Below are 27,596 nucleotides of genomic sequence, written 5' to 3'. Positions count from 1 at the left end.
AACTGGTATTGAGAGGGATACTGCCTCCGTCTGTATAGGTAGAACTTAGCCAACATGGTTAGTATAGCCTTATCTTCCACAAATTTGTCTAATCCTCTTTTGAAGCCATCCAAGTTGCTGGTCATCACTACCTCCAGTGAGAGTGAATTCCAGAGTTCAACTGTGCGTCATGTGAAGAAGTACTTCCTTTTATCGGTCCTCAATCTTCCAACATTCAACTTCATTGGATGTTTCTGAGTTCTGGTATAATGAGAGAAGGAACAAAACATTTCTCTATCTAGTTTCTCCTCTTGCATGCTCTTACAGGTTGTAAACCTTATCTAGTCACCTACGGCTGGTGAGAATCTCTTTCTTGGTTGTATTATTTTTTCCCTTTTATGCCACAACTAGCTGACATAGGTAGGTACATATGGAGTTGCAGGCTACTAAGACTGTTGTTGTTGTTCAGTCGTTTAGTCGTGTCCGACTCTTCGTGACCCCATGGACCAGAGCACGCCAGGCCCTCCTGTCTTCCATTGCCTCCCACAGTTTGGTCAAACTCATGCTGGTAGCTTCGAGAACACTGTCCAACCATCTCGTCCTCTGTCGTCTCCTTCTCCTTGTGCCCTCCATCTTTCCCAACATCAGGGTCTTTTCCAGGGAGTCTTCTCTTCTCATGAGGTGGCCAAAGTATTGGAGCCTCGGCTTCAGGATCTGTCCTTCCAGTGAGCACTCCGGGCTGATTTCCTTAAGAATAGATACGTTTGATCTTCTTGCAGTCCATGGGACTCTCAAGAGTCTCCTCCAGCACCAAGACTAAGACTATTCAAGACCTAATAGCTTCTGTAGATTTCTTTGCAAGATTCTAATAAAAGAGCCATTATTTCCAACATCCACCTTTTGTGGCTTGCCACTCTCATTGGTGTTTGCAATCAGCTGTTTAAAATAAGTTTGCAAGTGTATTTTGAGAGATGTTTTTATTATTGAAGAAGAATACTTTGTTTTGTTTTACAGCATGATTAGGGGGAAATCGTTTTTTCTTGTTTTGCACTTGAATTTATTGGCTCACTGGGCCCTTTCCAGTCCTGTGTTGCTATGTTGAGCCTTCGGATCACCTAACAAATTAATTTCCCTCTCCAATAATTCATGAGGGATCCGTCCAGCCATATAGAATGTGGTTAACTGGAAACACCTTCGGCTTTCTATAAAACTAAAAGTTCTGACCAGTGTGGCAGAAGGCTGCCTATTTTGGCCTCGATTGATTCTGTAGGCTTCTGAGAAATGCTTTCTAGAGGAGAATGGTGCTGATAAAAGGGCTTCTGGTGGAAATGAATAATTCAGAATCATTCGGCTTCGTTCTCTGCTCATCGATTTTCAGACGGGGAGTCATGAAGCAGCGAACTTAAGGCACTTGGGATGATTCCTGTTGTGATGGGGATTTTATTCCTCCGTAAATTCAAATCATCAATACATAGTTATATTTTATTCATTGCTTTTCTAAGGAAACCACCAGACTCCCATGGCTTTTTATTTTTCAGTTTTAATTAGGCATATCAGCCTCTAAAACTCTTTCCCGGTCTGATTATTTTCTGTGCTGCATACAAAGGAGCAGACCTCTCTTAGCCCTCTTGGTAATTTTTTTCTTTGAATGAGGCAAGCAAATGATGCATAATATACTAGTGTGCAGCATCTTAAAAAACAGAGACATCACCTTGCCAACAAAGGTCCATATAGTTAAGGCCATGGGTTTCCCAGTAGTGATGTATGGAAGTGAGAGCTGGACCATAAAGAAGGCTGATCGCCGAAGAATTGATGCTTTTGAATTATGGTGCTGGAGGAGACTCTTGAGAGTCCCATGGACTGCAAGAAGATCAAACCTATCCATTCTGAAGGAAATCAGCCCTGCGTGCTCACTGGAAGGACAGATCCTGAAGCTGAGGCTCCAAAACTTTGGCCACCTCATGAGAAGAGAAGACTTCCTGGAAAAGACCCTGACGTTGGGAAAGATGGAGGGCACAAGGAGAAGGGGACGACGGAGGACGAGATGGTTGGACAGTGTTCTCAAAGCTACCAGCATGAGTTTGACCAAACTCTGGTCCAAGGGGTCACCAAGAGTCGGACATGACTAAACAACAACATACTAGTGTGCAACTGAGGACTGTCCAGATAGCAGTTGTTCTCCCCAACCCTCTACCACATAGTTTCATGCTGCAGAGAGAAGCGCTAAATGGTCCGAAGCAAATTGTGTTCCGCTGTTCACTACTTCTGATTCTGCAGTCGCATTCTGGTTTTGCTCATCCATCTCAGGTCTGAGAGTTCATCATCCGAATCATTAGTGTTGTCCTCTTGCTTCAGGGTATCACCAATTTTGAACTAGCGAGATGCCCCCTCCCCACCCCACAAAATAATACCCTTCTTTTGGATGGGACCTAAATAGAGCATCAACAGTTTCAAAGGACATGGGGATATTTTGAGCATTCAAAGGGTCCAAGTCCCTCTCTTGTCTTCTGCTTTAACCTTTAAGGAAGGAGGTCAGCAGCAGAAGGTCTCTTCAAAGCGAGAAAAGTCTGACAGGTGTCTCTTCCTTCCTGGTAGCCAAAATTAATGGGCCCTGCCAACATAGTGACACTACAGTGGTACCTCGGGTTACATACGCTTCAGGTTACATATGCTTCAGGTTACAGACTCCGCTAACCCAGTAATAGTATCTCAGGTTAAGAACTTTGATTCAAGATGAGAACAAAAATCGTGCTCTGGCGGCGCGGCAGCAGCAGGAGGCCCCATTAGCTAAAGTGGTGCTTCAGGTTAAGAACAGTTTCAGGTTAAGAACGGACCTCCGGAACGACTTAAGTACTTAACCCAAGGTACCACTGTACTGGTCTCTTTTTCCACTTGGGAACACGAGGTGAATCTAAGATGAATCCCAGCTTGGGAGATAGGCGGGATATAAAGACATCAAATGAATGAATTGTTGGATCAATCCATCAACCTCGGATGGATGATTAAGAAGGATTGGGCCCTGCATCACTTTCGCTGCATGTGTGGGCCAGCATCCATACTCTGCAGAGTTACACCTCAACACAGCTCCTTCCTTGGAAGCGTCTTGTTGAAGGTACATAAGCACTCATGGACACCATAAAGATTCAGTCAAGTGTAGAGGTTTACTTGACAGACATAAAAGCATATTGGTAGCAGTATATATACAGTGGTACCTCGGCTTACAAACACCTCAGGTTACAAACACTTTGGGTTACAGACTCCGCTAACCCGGAAGTAGTACCTCGGGTTAAGAACTTTACCTCAGGATGAGAACAGAAATCGCGTGCCGGTGGCGCAGCAGCAGTGGAAGGCCCCATTAGCTAAAGTGGTACCTCAGGTTAAGAACGATTTCAGGTTAAGAACGGACCTCCGGGACAAATTAAGTTCATAACCAGAGATACGACTGTACAGACATTCACCACTGCTGTGGTCAAGGCATGCTTAGAGTCCAGCAAGAGTCCAAGACTCTTTGCTTCTCTCACCACAACCTTTCCACAGCTATTCCTGGCCGTTGCTTTAGAATTGCTAGATTCCCTGCCATACCGCCACTTTCTGGCGAGGCAAATGTGGAAACACAGAACACTGCCTTTCCATCTTTTTACACCGAGGCTGTTCCACTGCCAGCTGCTCAGCTCGCAAATCACTTGTTGGTGCATCGGCTGGGAAACGAACCCAGGTCAACTGCTTGGAAGGTAGTTATGCTCATCACTTCGGCCTTCAGAGTTCTCGTTTGAATATGAATGACCTAGGCATCACTTCTGCTAGTCAGTGTGTATTTTAACTAAAATCCAACAATTTACAGCATTTTGCTCGTTGGGCCACATGGATTCTTCCAGCTTTTGCTTCTGTTCTGAGGCTTACTATTCCAGCTTGCCATTTTATCTTAACATTTTATCATATTCTGCATCCCACTGCCACCAACTATCAAAGTTGTTATTGTTTATCTTTTTAAGAGAGAGAGAAGTGTTGATTCAAATTAACTTTGGTTTCCCCCTCCATTTCCTTTAGGGATTTGGGAACTAGGCGAATTCAAATTATGTTGCTGAGATCGTTACTGATGGTAAGTAATGGAGGAAATTCACATGATGGCTTTTATATCCTTATTTTAAGAGATCGATTTAACAGCGTGGCTAAGCAGGCAGAATAGCCACTCCTTTAAACTCAAAGCAAAAGTAAAGGAGAGTGGTGTTTTCCAAAGGACTAGTCTACATTTGCAAATACTTTTGCAAATTACTTGTCTGGTTATCTGTGAGACTGAGAAATGCTGAGAGTTGAGTAGGCAGGGAGGTTGTTGTAAATTGGTTCTTTCTTTTTTGGTTTCCACTGCTGTTCAAACTAGAGATTACATCAGTGTTTACTCCTTGTAAACCCTTCGGCCAACCATTGGTTTATGCTCTTACAAAGGAGTCATTGCAGGGGCCAGCCAACATGGCCGCTTCAACAGGAAGCTCACTTTGGGTGACTTTGGGTCGTCACCATCGCTCAGCCTAATCAACATCACAAAAAAACCCTGTGAGAATAAAATGATCTGAGAGAGAATCATGCATACAACCCTGAGCCCCTTGAAGGAAAAGCATGATAAAAACCTACTTAAAACAAAAGAACCACATCGATTTTTGGTGGGTTTCTTTTTGTGCAGTTGAGTGGGCTCAGTTTTCCCTCATGAAGTTTGTGCAGCTGAGAGGACACAGCTCCAGCCTGCGCAATTTGTTCAGTTAAATGGGCACAGCTTTTGTACCCAGCTTTTGGCTGTGTGACTTGGCTGAATCATTTCTTGGGTGACTTCTGTTTACCTTCTCTTTGATGCTTACCAGGTCACAACAGGATACAGTGCCAAGACCATTTCTGCTGCCCTGCCCGCTCCTTTTCTGGATCCTTTGCTCTCTCCTTCACTCATGGATGACTCTGAACTCAGACAGCTGGTCCTGGAAATTCTGCACAACGTTATTGATCGGCACGACAACCGAGTGAAGCTCAGAGGGATAAGGTGAATGCTTGAGTCTGACAGGGTCTCAGTTGAGTCCCTATGCAACAGTAACTCATGCCAGTGTACCATGGGAATCTCCGATGTAGATGCTAAAATTGGTGGCATGCACAAAGAGATTAATCCATCTCTGCCAAAACTCCCATTAACTATGTTCCTTCTGCAGTTTGTGCACTCTTATAAAGCAGTGGGGAAGAAGTTTGTTTGGTCTGCATTTTGATGCAAACCTATTTAATTTGCAGTTCTCAGGTCAGGAAGTGAAGCAAAACACAACTGTCATTCGAAATCTCCACTTCTCCAAACAATTGTGGTGCAACTCCCCAACCAAGATGTGTGCACACGCTAGTGTAAATTACATACAAAACTGCTATATTATATTGGGCAAAATTCCTGGGTAACTGTACCTGAATTTTTGCATGGAATATTTAAAGGGAGGGGAATCACAAATGAATGCAGAAATGGGGCAAAGTGTCTTAAGATTGGGGAAAATAAGAAACAGAGATTGGCAGATACATCCATCCCTACCCAGACATAAGCAGGGCTTTAGAACACAGTAGTGTGGACCAGGGGACGCAGGTGGCGCTGTGGGTTAAACCACAGAGCCTAGGACTTGCCAATCAGAAGGTTGGTGGTTCAAATCCCTGCGGCGGGGTGAGCTCCTGTTGCTCGGTCCCTGCTCCTGCCAACCTAGCAGTTCAATAGCACGTCAAAGTGCAAGTAGATAAACAGGTACTGCTCCGGCAGGAAGGTAAACGGTGTTTCCGTGCGCTGCTCTGGTTCACCAGAAGCGGCTTAGTCATGCTGGCCACATGACCCGGAAGCTGTATGCCGGCTCCCTCAGCCAATAAAGCGAGATGAGCGCCGCAACCACAGAGTCCATCACGGCTGGACCTAATGGTCTGGGGTCCCTTTACCTTTAGTGTGGATCAAAGTCCATCCATCCTGCTATAAATCTGCCCCCCCCATCCTGCTGCCCTTTTGCTCCTCTTGACATTTTCTTCCCAGGAAAGGAGGAAAAGGTGGAGAGGGACCAAACATTGTCCATGTCTGATTGTCAGGTGGGTGGTCTGGCCCAAAACAGACAAACATTAATGTTTATCAGGTCCTTGGAGGCCTTCAGGCCTGGTGCATGGCAATTATGACATTTCTATGGTCTTGGGACCCAGTCCAGCCCAGATTAATTTTCTAGGTGTCCAGAAGGCAATTGCTATGGATTGTTTCCAAAGTATGTTGAGAAGAGTGGTGGCTAATTTCCAGGAATGCCAGCAGATCTGCACCTAGCTGAGCCCTAGGAATACAACCCATCACACTTGCCTCCATTGGCCTTGTCCTGAAAGACCTACATTGGCTCCCAGTACATTTCTGAGCACAATTCAAAGTGTTGGTGCTGACCTTTAAAGCCCTAAACGGCCTCAGCCCTGTATATCTGAAGGAGCGTCTCCACTCCCATCGTTCAGACACTGAGCTCCAGCTCCGAGGGCCTTCTGGCAGTTCCCTCCCTGTAAGAAGTGAGGTTGCAGGGAACCAGGCAGAGGGCCTTCTCGGTAATGGCGCCCACCCTGTGGAATGCCCTCCCATCAGATGTCAAGGAAATAAAGAACTATCTGACTTTTAGAAACCATCTGAAGGCAGCCCTGCTTAGGGAAGTTTTTAATGTTTAATGTTTTATTGCTTTAATAATAATAATAATAATAATAATAATAATAATAATAATAATCTGTTGGGAGCCGCCCAGAGTGACTGGGGAAACCCATCCAAATGGGCAGGGTATAAATTATTATTATTATTATTATTATTATTATTATTATTATTATTATCTCATGTGGAGAAATGCTGAGCTGGATCCAGGGGTGCACTTCCATATGTGGGGCGCCAAAGCTAAAAGCCCCCCCACCCTTCTCTTTGTCCTTGGAGACAGACCCATCCAAATGAAAGGACTTAAATGTGTCATGCCCACTGATGTTGGTGGGTCCTCTCTGTACTTGACTTATTTGGATCCAGCCCCCGTTCCACTCTCTCCTTTGCCCTTGTTTTTCCCTTGTGGTCATCCACATGAAATCGAGCCCAGGGCCCCAGTTTGGCCTGTCCGTGCATTAAAGACTCTACAGATTAAATGAGACTAAATCCCTAGATATTCTTCCACTTGTGTAGCCTCTTATGCAAGCAGAAGCCCAAGAACTGCTCTAGAACCCTAATGCAGGAATTCTAGTGCAAATGTTCATGTTACAATTTTGTTTCTGCTCATGGTGGTTCTTTGGATTCATTCCTCTAGCAATAGATGTGGTAGCCCAGGCTATTTGTACTTTTGTTCAGAGCTCTGGTTTCCACATCTAACCTCCCGAAGGCAGGCAATTAATAATGTACTACCAACCTCGAACCTAGAATTGTTTGGGTACTTTAAGAAACCAAGGAAATCAGCACAGTTTTGAAGGGTTTGGTCCTCCATCTTGATTGAAAATGGTGTCTGGTTGTATCCAGTCATCAATGAAAACCTGCTTCTTGATCTCAGGAACTGTCATGCAAAATTTGGTCTCAATATCTTAAGAGGTGTCCAGCTTTGTAAGTGAACAAGTTTTCAAAATATATAGCAAATAAGAGAAAACTACAGTAACAAATTATGTTTTCCAACTGTGATCAATAGATGCCATTCACTGTACACATTTTTCTTCTGTTTTCCATGTTCCATTTTGTCAGTGAAGAGAGGAAAAGTGCAGGAATGTAACAGCTGAATGTTTTTGATGCAGCAATTTATGATTTTGTTATCCATGTGTCCTGCCCTGAATATTAAGTAGCTCTTCCAAATTGCTCCTGGTTTAATTAAGCTTGTAATTATATTTTTGTTTTATACAAAACATAAAATGGACTATTCCTGTATTGAGTAATAATTACTTATGATTCCCCCCCCCCTTTTGAATAGGAAATCTATTGTCATTGCAAAATGTGGGTGTAATTAAAATGGAGATGACTTCGAAAATGCCTGGATAAATTAAATACTTTTCACAGCATGATTCTGAGTGTCCCCATCGCTGAGAAGTAATTTGCTTGCAAATTATGATTATTAATGCTGTTTTGCGAAAGTAACATACTGTTTTGTTTCTGCGCAGAATAATACCTGATGTTTCGGATCTAAAGATAAAACGGGACAAAATTTCAAGGCAAGATGCGAATTTCATCAAAAAGGTAATAATATCATTAAAGATCAAGCCAATTGTTAGAAGAAAGAGATGTTGCATACTGTTAGGTAAGGGATATAGGGACTCACTGCTCTGTGGGTAGAACCTGTGATTTCAATGCAGAAGGGCCCAGAATTTATTTTTGGCATCTCCTCTAAATGCAAAGTCTAGTAACAGAATTGACAGTTATGGGCTAGATGAAGATAAGATGAGCCCTGCTGGGTCAGACCAAAGCTCATCTGGTTAGCATCCTGTTCTCTTGGTGGTCTACCATGAGAAGCTGCCTTGAATCCCAGTCTGGGGGAAAGGCAGGATAGAAATAAATATAACATTATTATTATCATCATCACCTACAACTCCCATCAACCTTGACATTTGGCTCCACTGGCTGGGACTGATGGGAGTCGTGTTCCAAAATATCTGGAGGGCCACTTGATGGAAGAGGCTGCTCTGGCTTTGGTAGAAGCCAATACCTGTATTGGACGCGGGTGGCGCTGTGGGTAAAAGCCTCAGCGCCTAGGGCTTGCCGATCGAAAGGTCGGCGGTTCGAATCCCCGCGGCGGGGTGCGCTCCCGCTGCTCGGTCCCAGCGCCTGCCAACCTAGCAGTTCGAAAGCACCTCCGGGTGCAAGTAGATAAATAGGGACCGCTTTATAGCGGGAAGGTAAACGGCGTTTCCGTGTGCGGCTCTGGCTCGCCAGATGCAGCTTGTCACGCTGGCCACGTGACCCGAAAGTGTCTCCGGACAGCGCTGGCCCCCGGCCTCTTGAGTGAGATGGGCGCACAACCCTAGAGTCTGTCAAGACTGGCCCGTACAGGCAGGGGTACCTTTACCTTTACCTTTAATACCTGTATTGTGAATGTGCACCAAGTATTACCTAGTGGCTCCAAGAAACCTGACATAAACATATGAATATAAGGAGAGCCTGCAGGATTGGGTCAATGGCCCATCTAGTCCAGCATGCTGTTCTTACAGTGGCCAGCCAGATGCCTGTGGGAAACAAGCAAGCAGAACATAAGCCCAAGAGCCCTCTCCTCTCTTGTGGTTTCCAGAAATTGGTATTTGGAAGCATTGCTGGCTAGAACTTTCAAGGCCGTCATGGCTAGCAGCCTGTGCTGGTCCCGGGGGGTTTACCGTGCAGCGTGGTCTAAGTCCAGTCCTAGGTCGAGGGTAAGGAGGCTGTCCGTCAGGGGCGAAGCGAGGTCCAAAGCAAGGAGTTGGGCGTGGTCAGGAACTCAGGAGAGCAGGTCAGGATGCCGGCAGGAACAGGATACCAACGATGTTGCTCCCGCAACCTGGGTCTGGGCTGACTGGCCTTTATCTCCTCTGAGGCCAGGGGCGGTCCCGGCCCACAGGTGACTCGCCTCTCCTGGCCTTAAGGCGAGCACTCCTCCTGTGAGAACTTAGTTCCCTCCGCCTCTCTGCCCTGAGCCTCTGCAGCTCCGGAGAGGCTGGAGGGCTACAGGACCCAGAGGCATCCTCAGCTTCCCCTGACAGGGCTGGGAGAGGAGCACCTGCAGGCAACGGGTCCTCGATCACCCCCAGAGCCAGAGCGGATTCAGCTGGTGTCTGCTCCTGAGCATCCGGCACAGGTGAGGGCCCTTCAGGTTCAAGCCCCAGCGGTGGGGACTCCTGTGCAGGCTGGGATTCCTCAGGTTCAGCCTCTGAATCCAATTCCCAGGCCATCACACAGCCATTGATGGCCACCTCCTCCATGAATTTGCCAATTCTCTTTCAAAGCCACCCAACTTGGTGGCCATCAAAGCCTCCTGTGATGGAACAAGTTCCATAGTTTGACTATGCGTAAATAAGTCATTTCTTTTATCCCAAATCTTCCGACAAAAACCTTAATAAGACTCCTCTCTGCTCTCTCTAGCATGGGCAGCAGCTGTATAGGCATGTCTACTTAGGATGTAAGGAAGAGGACAATGTCCAGAAGAACTTTGAGCTTCTCTACACAACGCTGGCTCTCATGACAATTGAACTAGCCAACGAAGAAGTGGTCATTGACCTCATCAGAGTGGCTATCGCCTTGCAGGTAGGGCTTTCAAAGTGCATCTAGGTGGCTTTGTTGATATCATGTCAACAGATTGGAATCTGTATTTCTGATCAAGAACGGTGCACTTATTTTGTACGCTTTGAATTTACCTGCTGCATCATTTTTCACCTTGAGAATCTCACCTTCTTTTTGTACCCGCTGTGGTTTCAAAATAAAGCTTAGTTAATGTGTAGAGCAGACTCAGAAATGAGAAGAGGGCAGTACAGTGTTCCCAGTGTCCATGGGATGGATGGGTAGTGGGCTTTTCTGATACCTGCCCATCCCAGTTGTTGCATTCTAGGATCCTACCTGCCTATTGTTCTAGGATCCAAGCTTAGCACATAACATTTTTATTGCTTCTTTTCTTTCTAATGTTGGATTCTATTGCTGGTGTTTTTCACCGACTGTTGTTGTTGTTTAGTCGTTTAGTCGTGTCCGACTCTTCGTGACCCCATGGACCAGAGCACGCCAGGCACCTCTGTCCTCCACTACCTCCCGCAGTTTGGTCAAACTCATGCTGGTAACCTCGAAAACACTATCCAACCATCTCGTCCTCTGTCGCCCCCTTCTCCTTGTGCCCTCCATCTTTCCCAGCATCAGTGTCTTCTCCAGGGAGTCTTCTCTTCTCATGAGGTGGCCAAAGTACTGGAGCCTCAGCTTCACGATCTGTCCTTCCAGTGAGCACTCAGGTCTGATTTCCTTAAGAATGGATGCATTTGATCTTCTTGCCGTCCATGGGACTCTCAAGAGTCTTCTCCAGCACCATAATTCAAAAGCATCAATTCTTCGGCGATCAGCCTTCTTTATGGTCCAGCTCTCACTTCCATACATCACTACTGGGAAGACCATGGCTTTAACTATACGGACCTTTGTTGGCAAGGTGACATCTCTACTTCTCAAGATGCTGTCTAGGCCTGTCATTGCCCTTCTCCCAAGAAGCAGGCGTCTTTTAATTTCGTGGCTGCTGTCACCATCTGCAGTGATCATGGAGCCCAAGAAAGTAAAATCTCTCACTGCCTCCATTTCTTCCCCTTCTATTTGCCAGGAGGTGATGGGACCAGTGGCTTCCCCTTCTATTTGCCAGGAGGTGATGGGACCAGTGGTTTTCACCGACTACCCCACCCCTACCCTCGACTACCTGAACAAAGCTCCTGAATGACTGATGGTCCATGGACCACAGTTTGGGAACCCTTGCTCCAACACACTGTCAGATCATAACTACCCATATCCTGAAAAACTGTTTTAAGATGTGTTGTGCACTGCACAAGCTATTAAGACTAGTTTGTCCTGCAAAATAAATAAATTAATTAAACTTGAACTGACTTCTCCACTCAAAAGACGTAACAGTAACCTTGGACAGGGGGAAAAACTGTTTTACCTTCCTGGCTCTTAGTCTTTTCACCCATATGAAAAAAATATGACCAATGTCAGTCTTGAATGAGGTTCCCTCTTCCCTTTCTTTCATTGTAGGACATTGCAATCCTTAACGAAGACAACTTGCCCATGTTCCATCGCTGTAGTGTGATGGCAGTGGTAGCCGCATACCTCAACTTCCTAAGCCAGATGATCGCTGTTCCTGCCTTTTGCCAACATGTTACTAAGGTACTGTATGCCTTCTGATTTTTGTGAGTGTGCCTTGCATTGATACACTAGCAGAACTGCCCTTCCGTCTTGGCTAAATCAAGAGCCCAAAGCAAATTTGGGTTGGGGGTTACTTGTGGCAATATGTATGGACTGCAGAGACAGGCCTCTGTGAGTGACAGGAGGCATGGGCTGGGGCTTAAAGGAAGCAGACTCATCCCTCAAACATGTCGTTCACACTTGCAATGCATATTTATTTATTTGCAAACATATACATTTTAACATAGAATGCAAAGTGAGAAAATCATCAAACGCTGTCTTGTTTTTCCGCTCGTGTTGCAGGTCATTGAAACCAGACATGTAGAAGCACCCTATTTTTTACCTGAAACAATTTTCAGAGAGAAGTGCAAGTATGTGAAATTTTAACAATTCGTAAAACATGAGAACCAGTAATGTTTTTGACTTAAGGACTGTGAAAGACCATCTCTGTTGCTGGCATGTCTAGTTAAAGGGCAGTGAGGACAGATCTTCTGCCCAAGACCCTGGAGAGCCTCTGAAACTCAGAGTAGACAGTACTGGGTTGGGTGGACAAAACAAAATCATAGAGTTGTAGAGTTGGAAAGGACTGTGAGGGCCGTCTAGTCCAACTCATCCAATGCATGAATATTTTGCCCAATGTGGGGCTCAAACCTTTGACCCTAAGATTAAGAGCCTCATGCTCTACCAACTGAGCCATCATGAGTACATAATCTGCCTTGTTCTTCAAGTTCCTATGTTCCCCAGGTTTTAATACAAGAGCAGGGGAGCTTTCTCAGTCCCTTCTGAGCAATCTCTTGGAGCCAGATTCCAGTGTCGGGCAGAACCAGAGGCAAAAGTGTGCAGAGCAATCAATGCAAATCTTACCTCTATGCAATAGTTTAGTTTTGACATACACGTGCACCCTGCTCTGCTCTGTAGAGAGTTAGTGTGGTGTAGTGGTTAAGACCAGTGGACTTGTAATCTGGTGAACCGGGTTTGATTCCCTGCTCCTCCACATGCAGCTGCTGGGTGACCTTGGGCCAGTCACACTTCTCTGAAATCTCTCAACCTCACTCACCTCACAGAGTGTTTGTTGTGGGAGAGGAAGGGAAAGGAGATTGTTGGCCGCTTTGAGACTCCTTAAAGGTAAAGGGACCCCTTACCATTAGGTCCAGTTGTGACCGACTCTGGGGTTGCGGCACTCATCTTGCTTTATTGGCCGAGGAAGCCGGCGTACAGCCGGCATGACTAAGTTGCTTCTGGTGAACCAGAGCAGCACACGGAAACGCCATTTACCTTCCCGCCGGAGCGGTACCTATTTATCTACTTGTGCTTTCAAACTACTAGGTGGGCAGGAGCAGGGACTGAGCAACGGGAGCTCACCCCGTCATGGGGATTCGAACCGCCGACCTTCTGATTGGCAAGTTATAGGCTCTGTGGTTTAACCCACAGCGCCACCCACGTCCCTGAGACTCCTTAGGGTAGTGATAAAGCAGGATATCAAATCCAAACTCTTCTTCTTTTTCTGTATCCTCCATTCAGACAAGCAAGAGACATTATCAGAGTTCAAAGACACATTCTAGCCAGGTACAAACACTCCAGGTGTGAAGCAGGCCAGTGAGAGGTGTGGCCTGTGGAGAAGGGGTGTGGCTTGGTAGAAAGACCTGGAAGGCACACCCCTGGTCTTAAATACTATTTAAGAATCTAGTGTGCAATATGCACCTTTGGGTAATTCGCTCTAACCTACATTCTGAACCATGCCTCTCTTTTTTTCTCATTCTTTGCTTCTTTTATCTAATGCTTTTAAATCCACAATTGCAAATTGTGTTTTGAAGCCTGCCCAAATCCCTGGAGAAGGACGAAACGAGCTTGTTCTTCCTGACCAACCAAATGGCAGAATCACTGGGTGGCAGTGGCTACTGCGTGGAGAGACTGTCTGTGCCATATGTACCACTTGTGACAGGTAAGCCCCTGATGGCTCACGCGTCTTCTTCACCTGTAGTCATTGACGACTGTTTATCATAGCTGCTTTTTTAAGGGAGAATGCCGATAGCATCCTTTGGTGCTTTCCAGCAGTCCAGCAACAATGGAAGTGGTCCCCATCCTTGGTGTAGGAGAATCCCAAATACTCATAATATTATCTGAGTGAAATACATATGCAGACATTTTTAGAAGCATAGCCTACTGGCTTTCTTGATTGCAGCTATTTATATCCATCGTGGAGGCCCTTTGGAGATGAATAAATGCTGTGGTACATTTCACTGCTAGTGAACAACAAAGTCTTCTTGGTTCTGCTTTTAGGCATGCTCAATAGTCTTATTGATTCTGTGTCTTAATAATAATAATAATAATAATATTTATTATTTATACCCCGCCCATCTGGCTGGGTTTCCCCAGCCACTCTGGGTGGCTTCCAACAGAATATTAAAATACAATAACCTATTAAACATTAAAAGCTTCCCTAAACAGGGCTGCCTTCAGATGTCTTCTCCATCACTAACATATTAAATGCAGTTCAAAGCATTGTAAAGGAATTGAGACCCAGAGCCTTTTTTGGGTAGCCCAGTTCTTTAGATTCTGGCACAAACATTGATGGTTTTTCGGCTGCCCCATTCTTTTTTTCTGATTCTCCGTATGGTATGTCATCCTAAAGCTTCTATTTCCATTCTTATGCATCTTCGGAAATGTAGCTCTATTCCCATCTGGCAAAAAGCCTCATAAATGCAGGCACAAGTCAAAAGGTAAATTGGAGCTGCCACTGCTTGTTCCCGTTATAGCTTCATGGCGGTAGCACCCAAAGAAAGCCAAATAAGCTCCTTATGCTCATAGATAGAAAATCCCAGTGTTGTGCGATTTTCCTTTATTTCCCCTGCTCCTAGTAGCTGTGACCCACACAACTGTAGACATTAGGGCTGCCATACAAGGTGTCCTGGTTTTTACTTTTTGAAATATGGCGTAACCAGGGCCGGATTTAGGTTTGATGAGGACCTAAGCTACTGAAAGTAATGGGGCTCTTTATATGTCCGGCTGTCCTTTGTCAACAACAAATTGTCACTGTTTTTTTGTGTTGAATATATGCTGTATGGTAATTTATGAAACTAATAGGTATCTTTAGCCATTTGCAACCAGTCCATGCAGAATGTCTGCATCCTGTATATAGAAATGAGCAAACCAGTGATATTTTAGGGAGCAGGCTAGCAGGCGGGGCCCATTACTTACATCATAGGAGCCTACACAACACAAAACACTGTTATTTTATTTGTTTTTTATCTTATATTTTGGAAATGTACATCCAGGTTTTTTTCCCTTTAATTTTTTGGGGGCCCCCAAGAGAGTGGGGCTCTAAGCTATAGCTTTAGCTTATACGTAAATCCGGCACTGTTGGCAACCCTAGTAGATGTAGCATATTCGTACGCATCTCATAGGTATTTTCCCCAATGGTTTTTTTATCTATCTTCGCATTTATATCCCACCTTTCCTCCAATGGCTGTCCTCTCCTCCACGTGATTCTCACAGCACCCCCATGAAGTAGGCCAGACTGAGAGGTAGTAATTGCCCAAAGTCACCTCATAATTTTCATGGCCAAATGGGGATTTGAACCCCTGTCTCCCAGATTGCAGCCTAGCACTCTAACCGCTACCCCATGCTGCCTCTTTGCGGACTTCCAGTGTGCTTCTGCGCACAATTCGAGTGGCTGGTATTCTCTTGCAAAGCCCTTAATGGCTCGAGGCCAAGGAATCGGAGGCACCAGCTATGAACCTGTCTGCTTTCTGATACCTTTATGCCCTCCTGTAATAATAAATAATAATAATTTATTATTTATACCCTGCCCATCTGGCTGGGCTTCCCCAGCCACTCTTGGCGGCTTCCAACAAAATATTAAAACACAGTAATGCATCAAACATTAAAAGCTTCCCTAAACAGGGCTGCCTTCAGAAGTCTGGTAGTTGTTGTTCTCTTTGACTTCTGATGGGAGGGTGTTCCACAGGGCGGGTGCCACTACCGAGAAGGCCCTCTGCCTGGTTCCCTGTAACTTGGCTTCTTGCAGCAAGGGAACCGCCAGAAGGCCCTTGGCACTAGCCCTTAGTGTCTAGGTTGAATGATGGGGGTGGAGACGCTCCTTCAGATATACTGGACTGAGGCCGTTTAGAGCTTTAAAGGTCAGCACCAACACTTTGAATTGTGCTCAGAAATGTACTGTAAGTGTCCTATCTCCTGAAATTAAGTAGAAGACCACTGGAGGGAGGACCTTTTCATTCATGGTGACCCAGACACAGGGCATTTCTCCCAGGGACACTTAGCTGATGCCGACTGTTAGTTTGGGGTTAGTTTTGCCTCCACCCATGCAAGCCAGAGGACTTGTTGGAGTTTCAGGATGAATTCCAGCCAGGCAAAAGCACTCAAAGAGAGTGTGAAGCAGGCAAGTGAGGGGTGTGGCCTGGAGACAAGAGGTGTGGCTGGACAGAGTCCTAAGGGCCAGACATAGGGTCCTGGGAGAGGCCACTGAAATTTGAATTGACTCACTTCAGTTTGGGGCAAAGAAAACAGGAAAACACAAAGATGTTTAAAATATCTTTTAGTAAAAAACCGGAGGCATTCCTATTAGGTTTAATTACAAACAATATCCCTGAAAATCAAAGGAAAGTATTCCTTTATGCAACAACAGCTGCCAGGATGCTTATAGCTAAAAACTGGAAAGGTAGAAAAATTCCATCAGTGAAAGATTGGCAAATTAAATTTTGTGAATACATAAATCTGGCAAGACTCACAGCTTACATAAGGGGACAATCAGACCAGAAATTATTAAAAGAATGGGGTTGTGCTAAAGACTATATGAAAAAACATTGTTCTGGAGTTAGTATATTGGTATGCAGTGAATGATGCTTTACAGGGTTAAAGAATAAGAAAAATGGTGTAAAAAAGCACAAAGATGGAAGTAATCTAATTAGACACAACAATACAGTAAGAGTAAATTTTTTGAGGTCTCAGAACAAAGGAAGGAAGTCAATTTGTGTTTATGTACGTAATGATATGGTTTTGTTTTGTAGATGTGTGCTTTCTTGTTTCTGTTTAGTTTTAGTTTTGTTTCCTTTTCTTTCTTTCTTTTTTCCCCCTTTTCTTTTTCTGTTTTTTTTCCTATATGTTCCCGGGATTTTTGTTTGGATAGTATTATTTTGGACTCAATGTTTGTAATTTTTTGTTATGATTCTGCATTGAAAATAAAACTAAAAAAAAGAAAAAAAAGAAAACAGGAAAACACAATGATGTATTGACAAGACAGGCATTCCTCTTTTTGTTCAGATGAAGACAGGTTGTCCAGGAGGAAGAGTATTGTGGACACCTTGTCAATTCAGGTAGACCTTCTGCCTGGCTGCAGCCTGGATGAAAAGGTATGTAACAGTTCCATTAAAGAAAATATCGTGCATCTTTTCCCCCCTATAAACATTCTTCGGTGCTTTCAGTCTATCTATATACCACAAGCTGTGGTAGTCAGGATTGTGATTTGCATTTGCAGATCTACTGTGCTGCATTTAAAGTAAAAATGTCACCAGGAAAAAACACACACACATGATTCGAAGGGCTGTTTTTCGGGTGGAAAAAATATTTGAGACACTTAAGATGAATTGTAGCTGACCCTTTACTGCGGTTGACACAATACCCTAAACAATATTGTTTCTTTAGGCAAATAGCACTGAAGAAATCACCTTTGAGACGCTGAAGCAGGCAATAGGTAAGAAAGCTTTGCACTTCTGTATTCACTAGTAACAATAATATGCTCCCATAATATGCTCCTTCAAGGGTGAATTATTTCATTTCACTCTTTGCTTAATACATTGGCCCTAAATTGGGATGAGGATGAATAATATTCCTGATGTTTCCCTTTGCTTTGCTTTCTGGTTACTCTGTTGATGCTGTTAGCAGCTTAAAGTCATTGGTTTAAAGTTGGTTGGTTTTCCCCCCACCCCCATCTCTCCCAAAGACAACAATGGGCTTGAGGAACAAGAGAAAGAAAGGAGGCGCCTTGTGATTGAAAGATTCCAGAAGGCTCCCTTTGAAGAAATTGCTGCACAGTGTGAAACCAAGGTAAGTACCCGGGCCATGATCCGCCTGCTCGATCCTGCTAAGGGCTTAAACAGATGCACCAGGTATGCTCAGTGGCGTAGCATGGGGTGCAGGAGGGGGGGCCGGCCGCACCGGGCGCAACATCTGGGGGGGTGCCTCCGGAGTCACCGAAGAGCCTCGGGCGCTGGCTGTAGCAGAGCACCATGTCTCGTGGAACCGACGAGCCGGCAGCGGCTCTCAGCGCTTGCCGCGGTCCCCGCGCATCAGGGCCACGGAGGGTGCGCCAGGCAGCCCCTCCTCACAGCCCCGCCGCCGCTGCTGCTGCTGGGCCATGTTGCATTTTCCTCACCTCTCTGCCCTCCTCCTCCTCCGGGCAAGCGGCGTCGTTTGGGCGGCAGCACCAGCGGCAACTCGCCTCAGATCACCTGACACGGACCCGCCGCCGCCGCCGTGGCTACCTTACCGTAAATACCCCAGCCCAGGCAGCAGCAAGAAGAAGCTGGCAGCGGCGGCAGGTTAGGGGTTAGGGGGCGCAAATTACTTGCCTTGCCCCGGGTGCTGACAACCCACACTACGCCGCTGGGTATGCTGGACCTCATTAGCGACGAATGTCAGAGAGAAAGTGCTAAGGCTCTCCTTTCTCTGGACTAGGGATAGCCAACAAGACACCCTCCACATGCTAGGGACTGCAACTCCCATAACCCTCAACTATTCACCATGCTGGCTAGGGCTGATGGGAGTTGGAGTCCCAAACACCCCTCTATACTTAGATGCCACCTCCTTCGCCATGCATACAGGTACCCTTTGGCAAGCATCTTACAAAGCAATCTTCTAGGGCAGGCTTCCTCAACCTCGGCCCTCCAGATGTTTTGAGACTACAATTCCCATCATCCCTGACCACTGGTCCTGCTAGCTAGGGATCAACGCAGTTTACCTTCCCGCCGGAGCGGTACCTATTTATCTACTTGCACTTTGACGTGCTTTTGAACTGCTAGGTGGGCAGGAGCAGGGACCGAACAACAGGAGTTCACCCCATCGTGGGTATTCGAACCGCCGGCCCAATGATTGGCAAGCCCTAGGCTCTGTGGTTTAGGCCACAGCACCACCCACGTCCCCTTGAGACTCCTTAGGGTAGTGATAAAGCAGGACATCAAATCCAAACTCTTCTTCTTCCTGTGGGTTTCTCTGTGATGCTAAAATGTTTGTGTGGAACCCCTCCCCTTTGAGAGACCCTAAAATTTGTCTTGTTAAAAAAAACGCCTATCCCCATTTCGGCAAGTTGACCAATCCTGCTTTTCAGCATCAGCAGCTTTGACTTGCGGCCCTTGAAAGGTTGACAACGGTTCAACATGGCCCTTGACCCCCAAAATGGTTAGCCGCCTCCCCTAAGAGTTTGCCTTTACAATTTGTGGCTTACAGGCACGCGTTTTGGTGTGGGCAAGTTTCCTTGAAATGGTTATTCACCTAACTTTTTGCAAGGATATAGTCCTGGATGTGTACCCCTCCCCCAGCACATCAGTTGTGTGAATCACTGGCAGTCACTGGGAAAGGGACTGCACATCTGGGGGTGTCCCCAGTGTCAGGCATGCTGCTGCCCCCCACCTCAAAACAGTCATGTGTTCCCACAGGCTTTCTGGTCATGGAAGCCAAATTCATAAGGAGCTGCTTGTGCACAAGCTTCTTCTTCTTCTTTTTAAATGCTATTTATTAGAGATTTAATAGTTACAGAAAGAAAAAGAAAAAAAGAACCAATGAAAAGTTAAACAGAACAAAACAATACCTTACAATACATCAAAGAGGGGGGGAGCAAAAAACAATACAACAGAACAATAAAAAAAAGAAAAAACATTTAAAAACACGTCCAGTATTTCCATATCTTTACCTTTCATTTACTTGCTTCATCGACCTCCTCACACCTCCCTTTTTTGTATTCTAGTTCAATTAGCTATTTCAGCAAATCCTTTCCATCTTTCTCAATTTTTGTTCTATAATTTATCTTAACACAATCTGACCTTAAATTTTACACTTTGGCCCATTAACAATCTATTTTTACTTAGTTCTTTATAACATTTCTGCTAAAACCATGTAACTTCATTCCAGCATCCTTCTAACATTCATTAATTTTACAGTATTTCTGTAAATATACTTTGAATTTTTTTCCAATCTTCTTCCACCGACTCTTCTCCCTGGTCTCGGATTCTGCCAGTCATTTCCGCCAATTCCATGTAGTCCATCAGCTTCATCTGCCACTGCTCGTGCACAAGCTTCCATGCGATTGGATAATCGTAGATGTGTCGGTACCCACAACCACCATGTCCAATCCCAGTAACTTCATGGTGCCCTAGATGCCCACAATGCCAGTGGATTCTGATACAAGATCACTGCTGCTATTGCTGGCTCTGTTTTTTCCAGACCAATTTGTCAGAAGGTTGCGGTGGTTACCCAGCACCCCCCTCTCCCTAAAATATCCAATCTGTTCTCTCTGCAGGCAAACTTGCTCCACGACAGGCTGACACAGATATTGGAACGCACCATTCGGTAAGAATTCGTGGAAGTGGTTTTGCGTTTACGAAGAATAGGCAAGGCTACCAGGTTGTTCCTGGTTTCCAAAAAATAACTTGTGTTTCTGCTTTATTTTGGGTGGGGGCGGGGGGAGATGTTGGCTGCACCCCCATCCATACTTCCTAGGGTCCCATTAATATCTGTAGCACTTCATTCTAAGGCAGGGGTTGGCAACATTTTTTGAGACTGGTCCGGTCCACTCCCTGGCAGACCTCTTGGTGGGCCAGAGTGTGTGTGCCCACACGTGCGTGCAAGCTATTTCTGGCGCGGTTCTGGGTTGGAAGAACGCCAGAAATAGCGTGTGCGCATGGGCGCTTCTCTGTCCCGGAAGCGCGCTGGAAATGGCTTATACGCACGCGTACAGGCAGTGGCGTAGCGTGGGGGTGCAGGGGGGGCTGGCCACACCGGGCGCAACTTCTGGGGGGGCGCGCTCGCTGCCTCCGGAGTCGCCGAAGAGCCGCTGCCGGCTGCCATGCCGCCCTGGCTGCTTCAGCCGCGTCCGACAGCCGGCTCGAGGCTCCTTCCGGCCAGGTCTCCCGACGGGGCGCTGCGGGCAGAGGCTCCGGCACCAAGCGCCACGCTGCCCAGGCTCGGGTCGCTGTCTGGATGCGCGCAGCCCGCCAAACGCGCCATCAGCGGCGAATGAAGCGCCCAGCCGGAGCCACCTGTGCTCTAGTGCCTGCGTGCCAAGACCGCCCACCCGCCCCGACGGGGCCCGCCCACCTGCTCCGGAGGCCGGCCGACGCACTGGCCCCAAAGCCGCCCCCTCCCCGCGCCAGAAAGAAGCCCCCTCCCCGTACCAGGAAGAAGCCGCGTTGGGGCTAGCCAGGCCGGGGAGGGAGACCGAGAAGGCTGCGCCGCAACGCCCAAAGACGCGCTTCTTGGCGCAAAGGGGCCCGCGGCACCCAGACGCGGAAGGGACCCTCTCCCCCTGACCCGCCACTGAACTGCAATTCCCAGCTCCCTTGGCAAATCCCAGTCCCCAATCCCCAAGATGCTTTATTTGAGGCAGGGGTCCTTTAATTGCAAAAACAACACCACGGAGGGCAGTAGTCACCACAAAGTTTGCCCCAGAGTAGAGCCGTCAGTATTAATGACCATGGTTAGGGGTTAGGGGGCGCAAATTACTTGCCTTGCCCTGGGTGCTGACAACCCACGCTACGCCGCAGCGTACAGGCACTCCTCCAGGTGAGGAGCGCCCATGCGCGTGCACACACGCTATTTCCGGAACACTTCCGACCCGGAGGTTGGTCCCCATGGCAAGAAAAAAATTGGCACCGCAGGGGGGGAAAGCATGGAATCCCCACGCCGATCCACGGAATGGCCGTGGGCCTGTTCCAGGTAGCTCATGGGCTGGAACCTTACACTCCAATCTGGGAGAAAAGGTGGGATATGAATAAATAAAATAGTTGCATAAGTGGGGCGATTGGACAATTAAAAGAACCCCAGACGACTGAAGCTTCCAAAGTATAATGTTATGGAAAGAACCAAAATATGTTGAAGGGGGTTTATGAGTAAGTCAGACACGTGCTGTAAAGTTGAGTAGTCATGTATACTTGAGCAGAGAGCCATTGAATATTGTAGTTGCGTGAACAGCAAAATGAAGGAGATAAGGATGAAGACAATCGCTATACCAGAAAGCTGTAACTATGACGCATGACTTAGCTGGACAGAATACCTGTTGTTTAGGAATGCTTAAACCATAAATATTGCTGTATCTTTCAATCTCCTCGGCACTTTCTTCCCTTCCCAAGTGGGGTTAAAGTGGTGTCCATTTCAATGCTGAATAAATGCCTGTTAATTGATCTGATAGGGTTGTCCAGGCAAACCCACAGGGGGTATTGGGTATCACCCCAATATTTCTCCCAACAGTACCCCAGGCAGGAGACAACCTGAAATGAGTGCCTCATCACAAACACTGAAAAGCAAGACAAATAAAATTGTGAGCATGCAGGAAAGCCTAAAAACAATGCCTCTATTTGTTCTCCATCTTCCCCAGGCCTCCTCCAAGCCCTTCTGGAACGGTGGCGATTAACACTGGACACAACCATTACCGGTCCATCCCAGTCTACGAGATGAAGTTTCCTGATCTTTGTGTGTATTGAGTGTCCTCTGAATTCATCAAAAAGACAGGTTTTTGGCTTCTCAGAAAATTATTTCACCGAGTTTAATGGGGTGTCTGCCCAGAGCAGATTACATTATATTTTGAATATGTTTTTGTTTTGTTTTTATAGGTGAATTCTCCAACACTTCTGCTGTGTCCCAGTAATAGTGCATTAGTGATAGATCTATACCGGACTTTCCACACGATTAGTTACTTTATTAGTAGTTCTGTGATGTTTTCCCCAGTGTTAACTGCACTATTGCCAGCTGGAGGGGCACTCATGCGCTATTGTGCAACATGAACAGGACAAGAGAAAGGAAGAGAACATTTGTGGCATTAAAAGTTGCAGGATTTCAGCATGGAAGCCGTGGGATATGCACCGATTGGAAACAAAGCAGTATTTCCACCCAAAACAGGCACAAACAGTATTGAAAGCAAGATTGCTTATGAGCACAAATCTTCATAATGAAAAAGACTTCTGGAGGGGTCCTTATTCATTCCACTGAATTCAAGACATTTAAAAAAAATATATTATTACTATTTGGAAGGCAAACCTTTCTTTTGTCCTGCCCCCTCCGATTTGTTTATTATATCGTAGCATTTTGTAATTTTAGACTACAGTTTGCAAGTGTAGTTTGGATGGGCTCTTTTCTTTTTTATAACCATGAGTTTTTCTAACCTGTTTTGACATATGAGTTTTTGGCAACACTGATATATTTACAGCACTGGATAGCTCTTTACTTGCATAGAATTTACATCTCCCAGGGAGGAACTATGAGAGTTATAAACAGGCTTGAAATATGTTTAAATTTCTGCGAGTTGTTGGGATTAGGAAGATAATCCATGCATGGAAAGGAAGTTGTGAACACACAGTGGTCTGGTTTGCATGCTAAGCCCAAACCATTGCTTTGCACAAACATGTTACATCCCAGAGACAATATTGCAGCTGCATCACATCTCTCAAGTCATTTTACTTCTGCACTGCATGGAGCTAAGCTATGGTTTGGCTTAACACGTGGTCAAAACCCAGGCTGCAGACAAGCCACAAGCTGGAATGAAGGTTTGTCCTATGGCTTACAAACTGTAGTTTGCCTGAAGAAAGCTAAGCCTGGCTTCAGACAAAATGTGTAGCCAAACTGTGCTGTAGCTCAGGCATAGGCAAACTCGGCCCACCAGATGTTTCGGGACTACAGCTCCCATCATCCCTAACTAAAAGGACCAGTGGTCAGGGATGATGGGAGTTGTGGTCGCAAAACATCTGGAGGGCTGAATTTGCCTATGCCTGCCTTAGCTGGCAGCAGCAAAACAACCAGTCAGTGTGAAGCGATTGCAATATCCTTTCTGGAAGCCTGGCCACTAAAATCCCATCCCAGGAACTGGAGCTGCATACGAGTAGCATTTATTGCTACCAGTTATCTGTTGGTGGAGTCTGGGATTCACCCCACCCCGAGCGATTGGCAGCAACTTGACTTGCACAAGATTGGACTTTCAGCCTGGGAAAACTCACGCATGGTTCCCTCTGTCACATGTGTGCTTTGTCCTGTTGGATCAGCACCCTGGTGCAGGCCATAAAAGTTTGTATTCCTTTCAGTGGCAGTGCTCCATATGGGACACGGGTGGCTCCGTGGTCTAAACCACTGAGCCTCTTGGGCTTGCCGATCAGAAGGTCGGTGGTTCGAATCCCTGTGATGGAGTGAGCTCCCATTGCTCTGTCCCAGCTCCTGCCAACCTAGCAGTTCAAAAGCATGCCAGTGCAAGTAGATAAATAGGTACCGCTGCGGCGGGAAGATAAATGGCGTTTCTGTGCTCTCTGGTTTCCGTCAAGGGGTTCCATTGTGCCAGAAGCGGTATACTCATGCTGGCCACATGAATCGGAAAGCTCCATATAATGTTTTGGAGCCTTAAACACTTGTTATTATAGAGTATTGGAATGTGCTGTGCATCCTGCCAAAGGCTATAATGTGGAGACCTGTGCATGCATGAGTCTCTCAATGCTGACTGCCCCATATGGAGTACTCCCTTCCACCCACTGCTGGCAGTTGGAGGATTTGCCCCATGTTTGTGGGGCTGCATCACCAGCCCACGGTCAAGGCATCTTGCTTGAAAGGCAAGAAGCTTTCTGTTGGGGTCTCTGGAATTGCACTATCCCCCCTCCCCTTCTAAAGGAATATAATTTCTTACAGATTGTGGTTTTGAAATGCAGAGTATTTTGTTAATGAGAACTTAAGAGCAATTAAAGGGAAAGAGAGTTATATATTTGATATGGCAAGGGATATGGTAAAGGCATTTTAAAGAGGTTAAGTATTTCATAATGTGCCGAACTGTGAAATGGGTGTGAAGTATTTCTGTGTGTGTGTGTGTTTAGCAAACCTTTGTAGTTGACGAAACTTGTATATCTTTAGAATGTTGTTGTCCAGCAATAGCATACAGTGGTACCTCTAGTTTCGGTCACGATCCGTTCCGGGGTGCCATTCGCACCCCAAAAAGTCCACAACTAGAGCGGTATTTCTGCACATGTGCAAAGCACACAGAACGCTTCTGCATGCACACGTGCGGCGAAACCCGGAAGTAAACACTTCCAGGTTTGCCGTGTTCGCAAGTCAAAAAGACGCAACATGAACCTAACGCAACATGAGGTATGACTGTATTCTATAGCCCTCTTAATTTGTATGTGCTTTACTGGATTTAATGGTTAAGTTAAATTTCGTCGGCCCATGTATTTGGTGTCAACACATTGCCTGTGCAAGGTTAGCGTGTAATATTCTGTTAAAGCTGAACTGCAAAATGTTGTGTAAAGAATGTGATAATAATCAGCAGGGCTGTTGCCCTTCCCTGTTGTTCTGTAGATAACATGGAGTATTGAGTGTTGTGCCAAAGATCTCTCCTGCTCCCCCCCCCCTCCCCAACCATTCTCCATCAATTTATGAGAAAAGAAACAGCATTCAGAAAACAGAAGGGATAAAATTTCTGTGAAATTCTCGTGGGCCAGGAACACTTGTTACACTTCCCTCACTTGTGAGGTGGCCAAGGAGTGTGTATGAATGTTCTGCCTTTCATTCTACACAGCATCTCTCCAATGGTCTTCCTGGGTGCCTGTGTTTCAGGTAAAAATCCTTGACACCTCATCCAGACCCTTCTGTAAGCACAAAGGAGCTGTCTACTGTCTGCACCTAGCAGCTGGTCATTGCCAATGTCTTTTAAGTGAAGCCTTCCCTTTTATACATTTAGGCTTACAGGACTTTCCAGACTGCCCTGGAATTTTAAAATAAACCAGCATGGAAAGACTCTTTTTTAAAAAGAAAGACAGGAAAGAGGAAGAACTTCCCTTAAGAACAAAATCGGCAAGCGCAGCAGTCTCAAGGGTTTGGTGGTCACATGTACCCAAACACATACCCCAACTTTTTCCACTCTTCAGATAAAGTCCAGGGGAAGATGCCACAGGCCTTTTTCAAATTAAGAAACTAGGGAGGCTACAGAGTGCTGCAGAAATGTTTAATGGAGATAAAAACACACAGCCGTGGTCTCCTCACCACAAGAAAGTTAAGCTCAGTCCTGCACCCACCAAAGTCTGAAAAATGGTTCTAAAACACCCTGGGAATAAGGGTGAGCTCCCATTGCTCGGTCCCTGCTCCTGCCAACCTAGCAGTTTGAAAGCACGTCAAAGTGCAAGTAGATAAATAGGTACTGCTCTGGCGGGAAGGTAAACGGCGTTTCCATGCGCTGCTCTGGTTTCACCAGAAGTGGCTTAGTCATGCTGGCCACATGACCCAGAAGGTGTACACCGGCTCCCTCGACCAATAAAGCAAGATGAGCGCCACAACCCCAGAGTCGGCCACGACTGGACCTAATGGTCAGGGGTCCCTTTACCCTTTACCTTTAAGGAAAAGTGGGATGTTCCGGGATCAAACCAGAACCCAGGACAGCATCTCTGAATCCGGGACGTCCCTCTGAAAATTGGGGCACTTGGAGGGTCTGATGTTGTTGAGTGAAAGAAAAGACTGCAGATATGGCTTCTGCAGAAGAATTATTCCATGGCTGTTCTCTATACAGTGGTACTTCGGGTTACAGATGCTTCAGGTTACAGACTCCGCTAACCCAGAAATAGTACCTCAGGTTAAGAACTTTGCTTCAGGATGAGAACAGAAATCGTGCAGCGGCAGTAGGCCCCATTAGCTAAAGTGGTGCTTCAGGTTAAGAACAGTTTCAGGTTAAGAACGGACCTCTGGAACGAATTAAGTACTTAACCAGAGGTACCGCTGTATGTGCAACCCACCAGAGCCATTTCCCCATGCTGTGCCCCTTTGAAGCTGGTGGGATTTGTACAAGAGACCCCTTGCACATCTTCCACGTTCTTCATTGGGGCTGGAGCAGGAGAATGCCCAGGTTGCTTGTGCCCGTAGCTTTCCCCCCCACAAAACTTAAAATCAAAGTGAAGCAGCAATCTCCCCCTCAGAACCACACCCTGAGCCCTACAGATGTGATTTCCCTTTTGCTTCAGTGGTGCGTGTGAACGAAGCACCTCCAAAGTGTCTAAAACACTTCCCTTTGCTTGCACACTTCCAGTATTGAATTGTATGTAATAAATATTTTCTAATTTTTTTAAAAAAAATGGTTTTTGTGTGCACCAGGACCTAGCATTCATAGTTGTGTTACTACTGTCTTATTCTTCTTTGTATCCATCTGAAGAATGTCACTTTATCCAACAAACACAAACCCCTCTGTGGGAAATGTCACCTGGTACAGATCTCTACAGACCAGTTGGGATTCATGTGTGGACGCTAAAGCCCCTTTCCTGGGATCCACATAGTCCAGCTCTTTATTTTCACTTCTTTTTCTAGCTTCCTAACTCTCTGGAGGAAAACACTGCTAAACCTAAAAAATGCAGATTCACACGCTTCAGATTTGCAAATTGTCCAGGGTGAAAATATGGCTAGTTTATTCCTTTCACCGCTCATGTTTCCCTGACTTTTACCTAATGAAAAGCTTTTGTGAAATGTAGAACACACTTTCTGTAATCTTCTATATTTAAGCAAATAAAGGGAAATGTGAAAATAA

General features: G+C 46.0%; 1 protein-coding gene across 4 annotated transcripts in view; it reads left to right on the top strand.

Moving 5' to 3' along the window:
- Positions 1-27,596, top strand: part of EFR3A (EFR3 homolog A) — a 79,095-nt gene extending 51,499 nt beyond the window's left edge. For 3 of the 4 annotated variants that reach the window (XM_028736138.2, XM_077932730.1, XM_077932731.1), the window contains exons 13-25: positions 4,027-4,078; positions 4,833-5,005; positions 8,107-8,182; positions 10,052-10,213; positions 11,684-11,815; positions 12,137-12,204; positions 13,648-13,775; positions 17,114-17,202; positions 17,495-17,543; positions 17,793-17,896; positions 20,364-20,413; positions 22,437-22,531; positions 22,672-27,596. In XM_028736138.2, coding sequence (XP_028591971.2) covers positions 4,027-4,078; positions 4,833-5,005; positions 8,107-8,182; positions 10,052-10,213; positions 11,684-11,815; positions 12,137-12,204; positions 13,648-13,775; positions 17,114-17,202; positions 17,495-17,543; positions 17,793-17,896; positions 20,364-20,413; positions 22,437-22,531; positions 22,672-22,706 — 1,213 coding nt within the window. In that variant the 3' untranslated portion in view covers positions 22,707-27,596. Of the gene's footprint in view, positions 1-4,026; positions 4,079-4,832; positions 5,006-8,106; positions 8,183-10,051; positions 10,214-11,683; positions 11,816-12,136; positions 12,205-13,647; positions 13,776-17,113; positions 17,203-17,494; positions 17,544-17,792; positions 17,897-20,363; positions 20,414-22,436; positions 22,571-22,671 lie in introns of all 4 variants that reach the window. The other variant, XM_028736139.2, reaches the window with a different exon arrangement.

This window comes from Podarcis muralis, chromosome 8 (assembly GCF_964188315.1).
Source record: "Podarcis muralis chromosome 8, rPodMur119.hap1.1, whole genome shotgun sequence".
Taxonomy (NCBI): domain Eukaryota; kingdom Metazoa; phylum Chordata; class Lepidosauria; order Squamata; family Lacertidae; genus Podarcis; species Podarcis muralis.
Note: the sequence above shows the minus strand (reverse complement) of the source record. Positions and strands in the feature narration are given on the sequence as shown.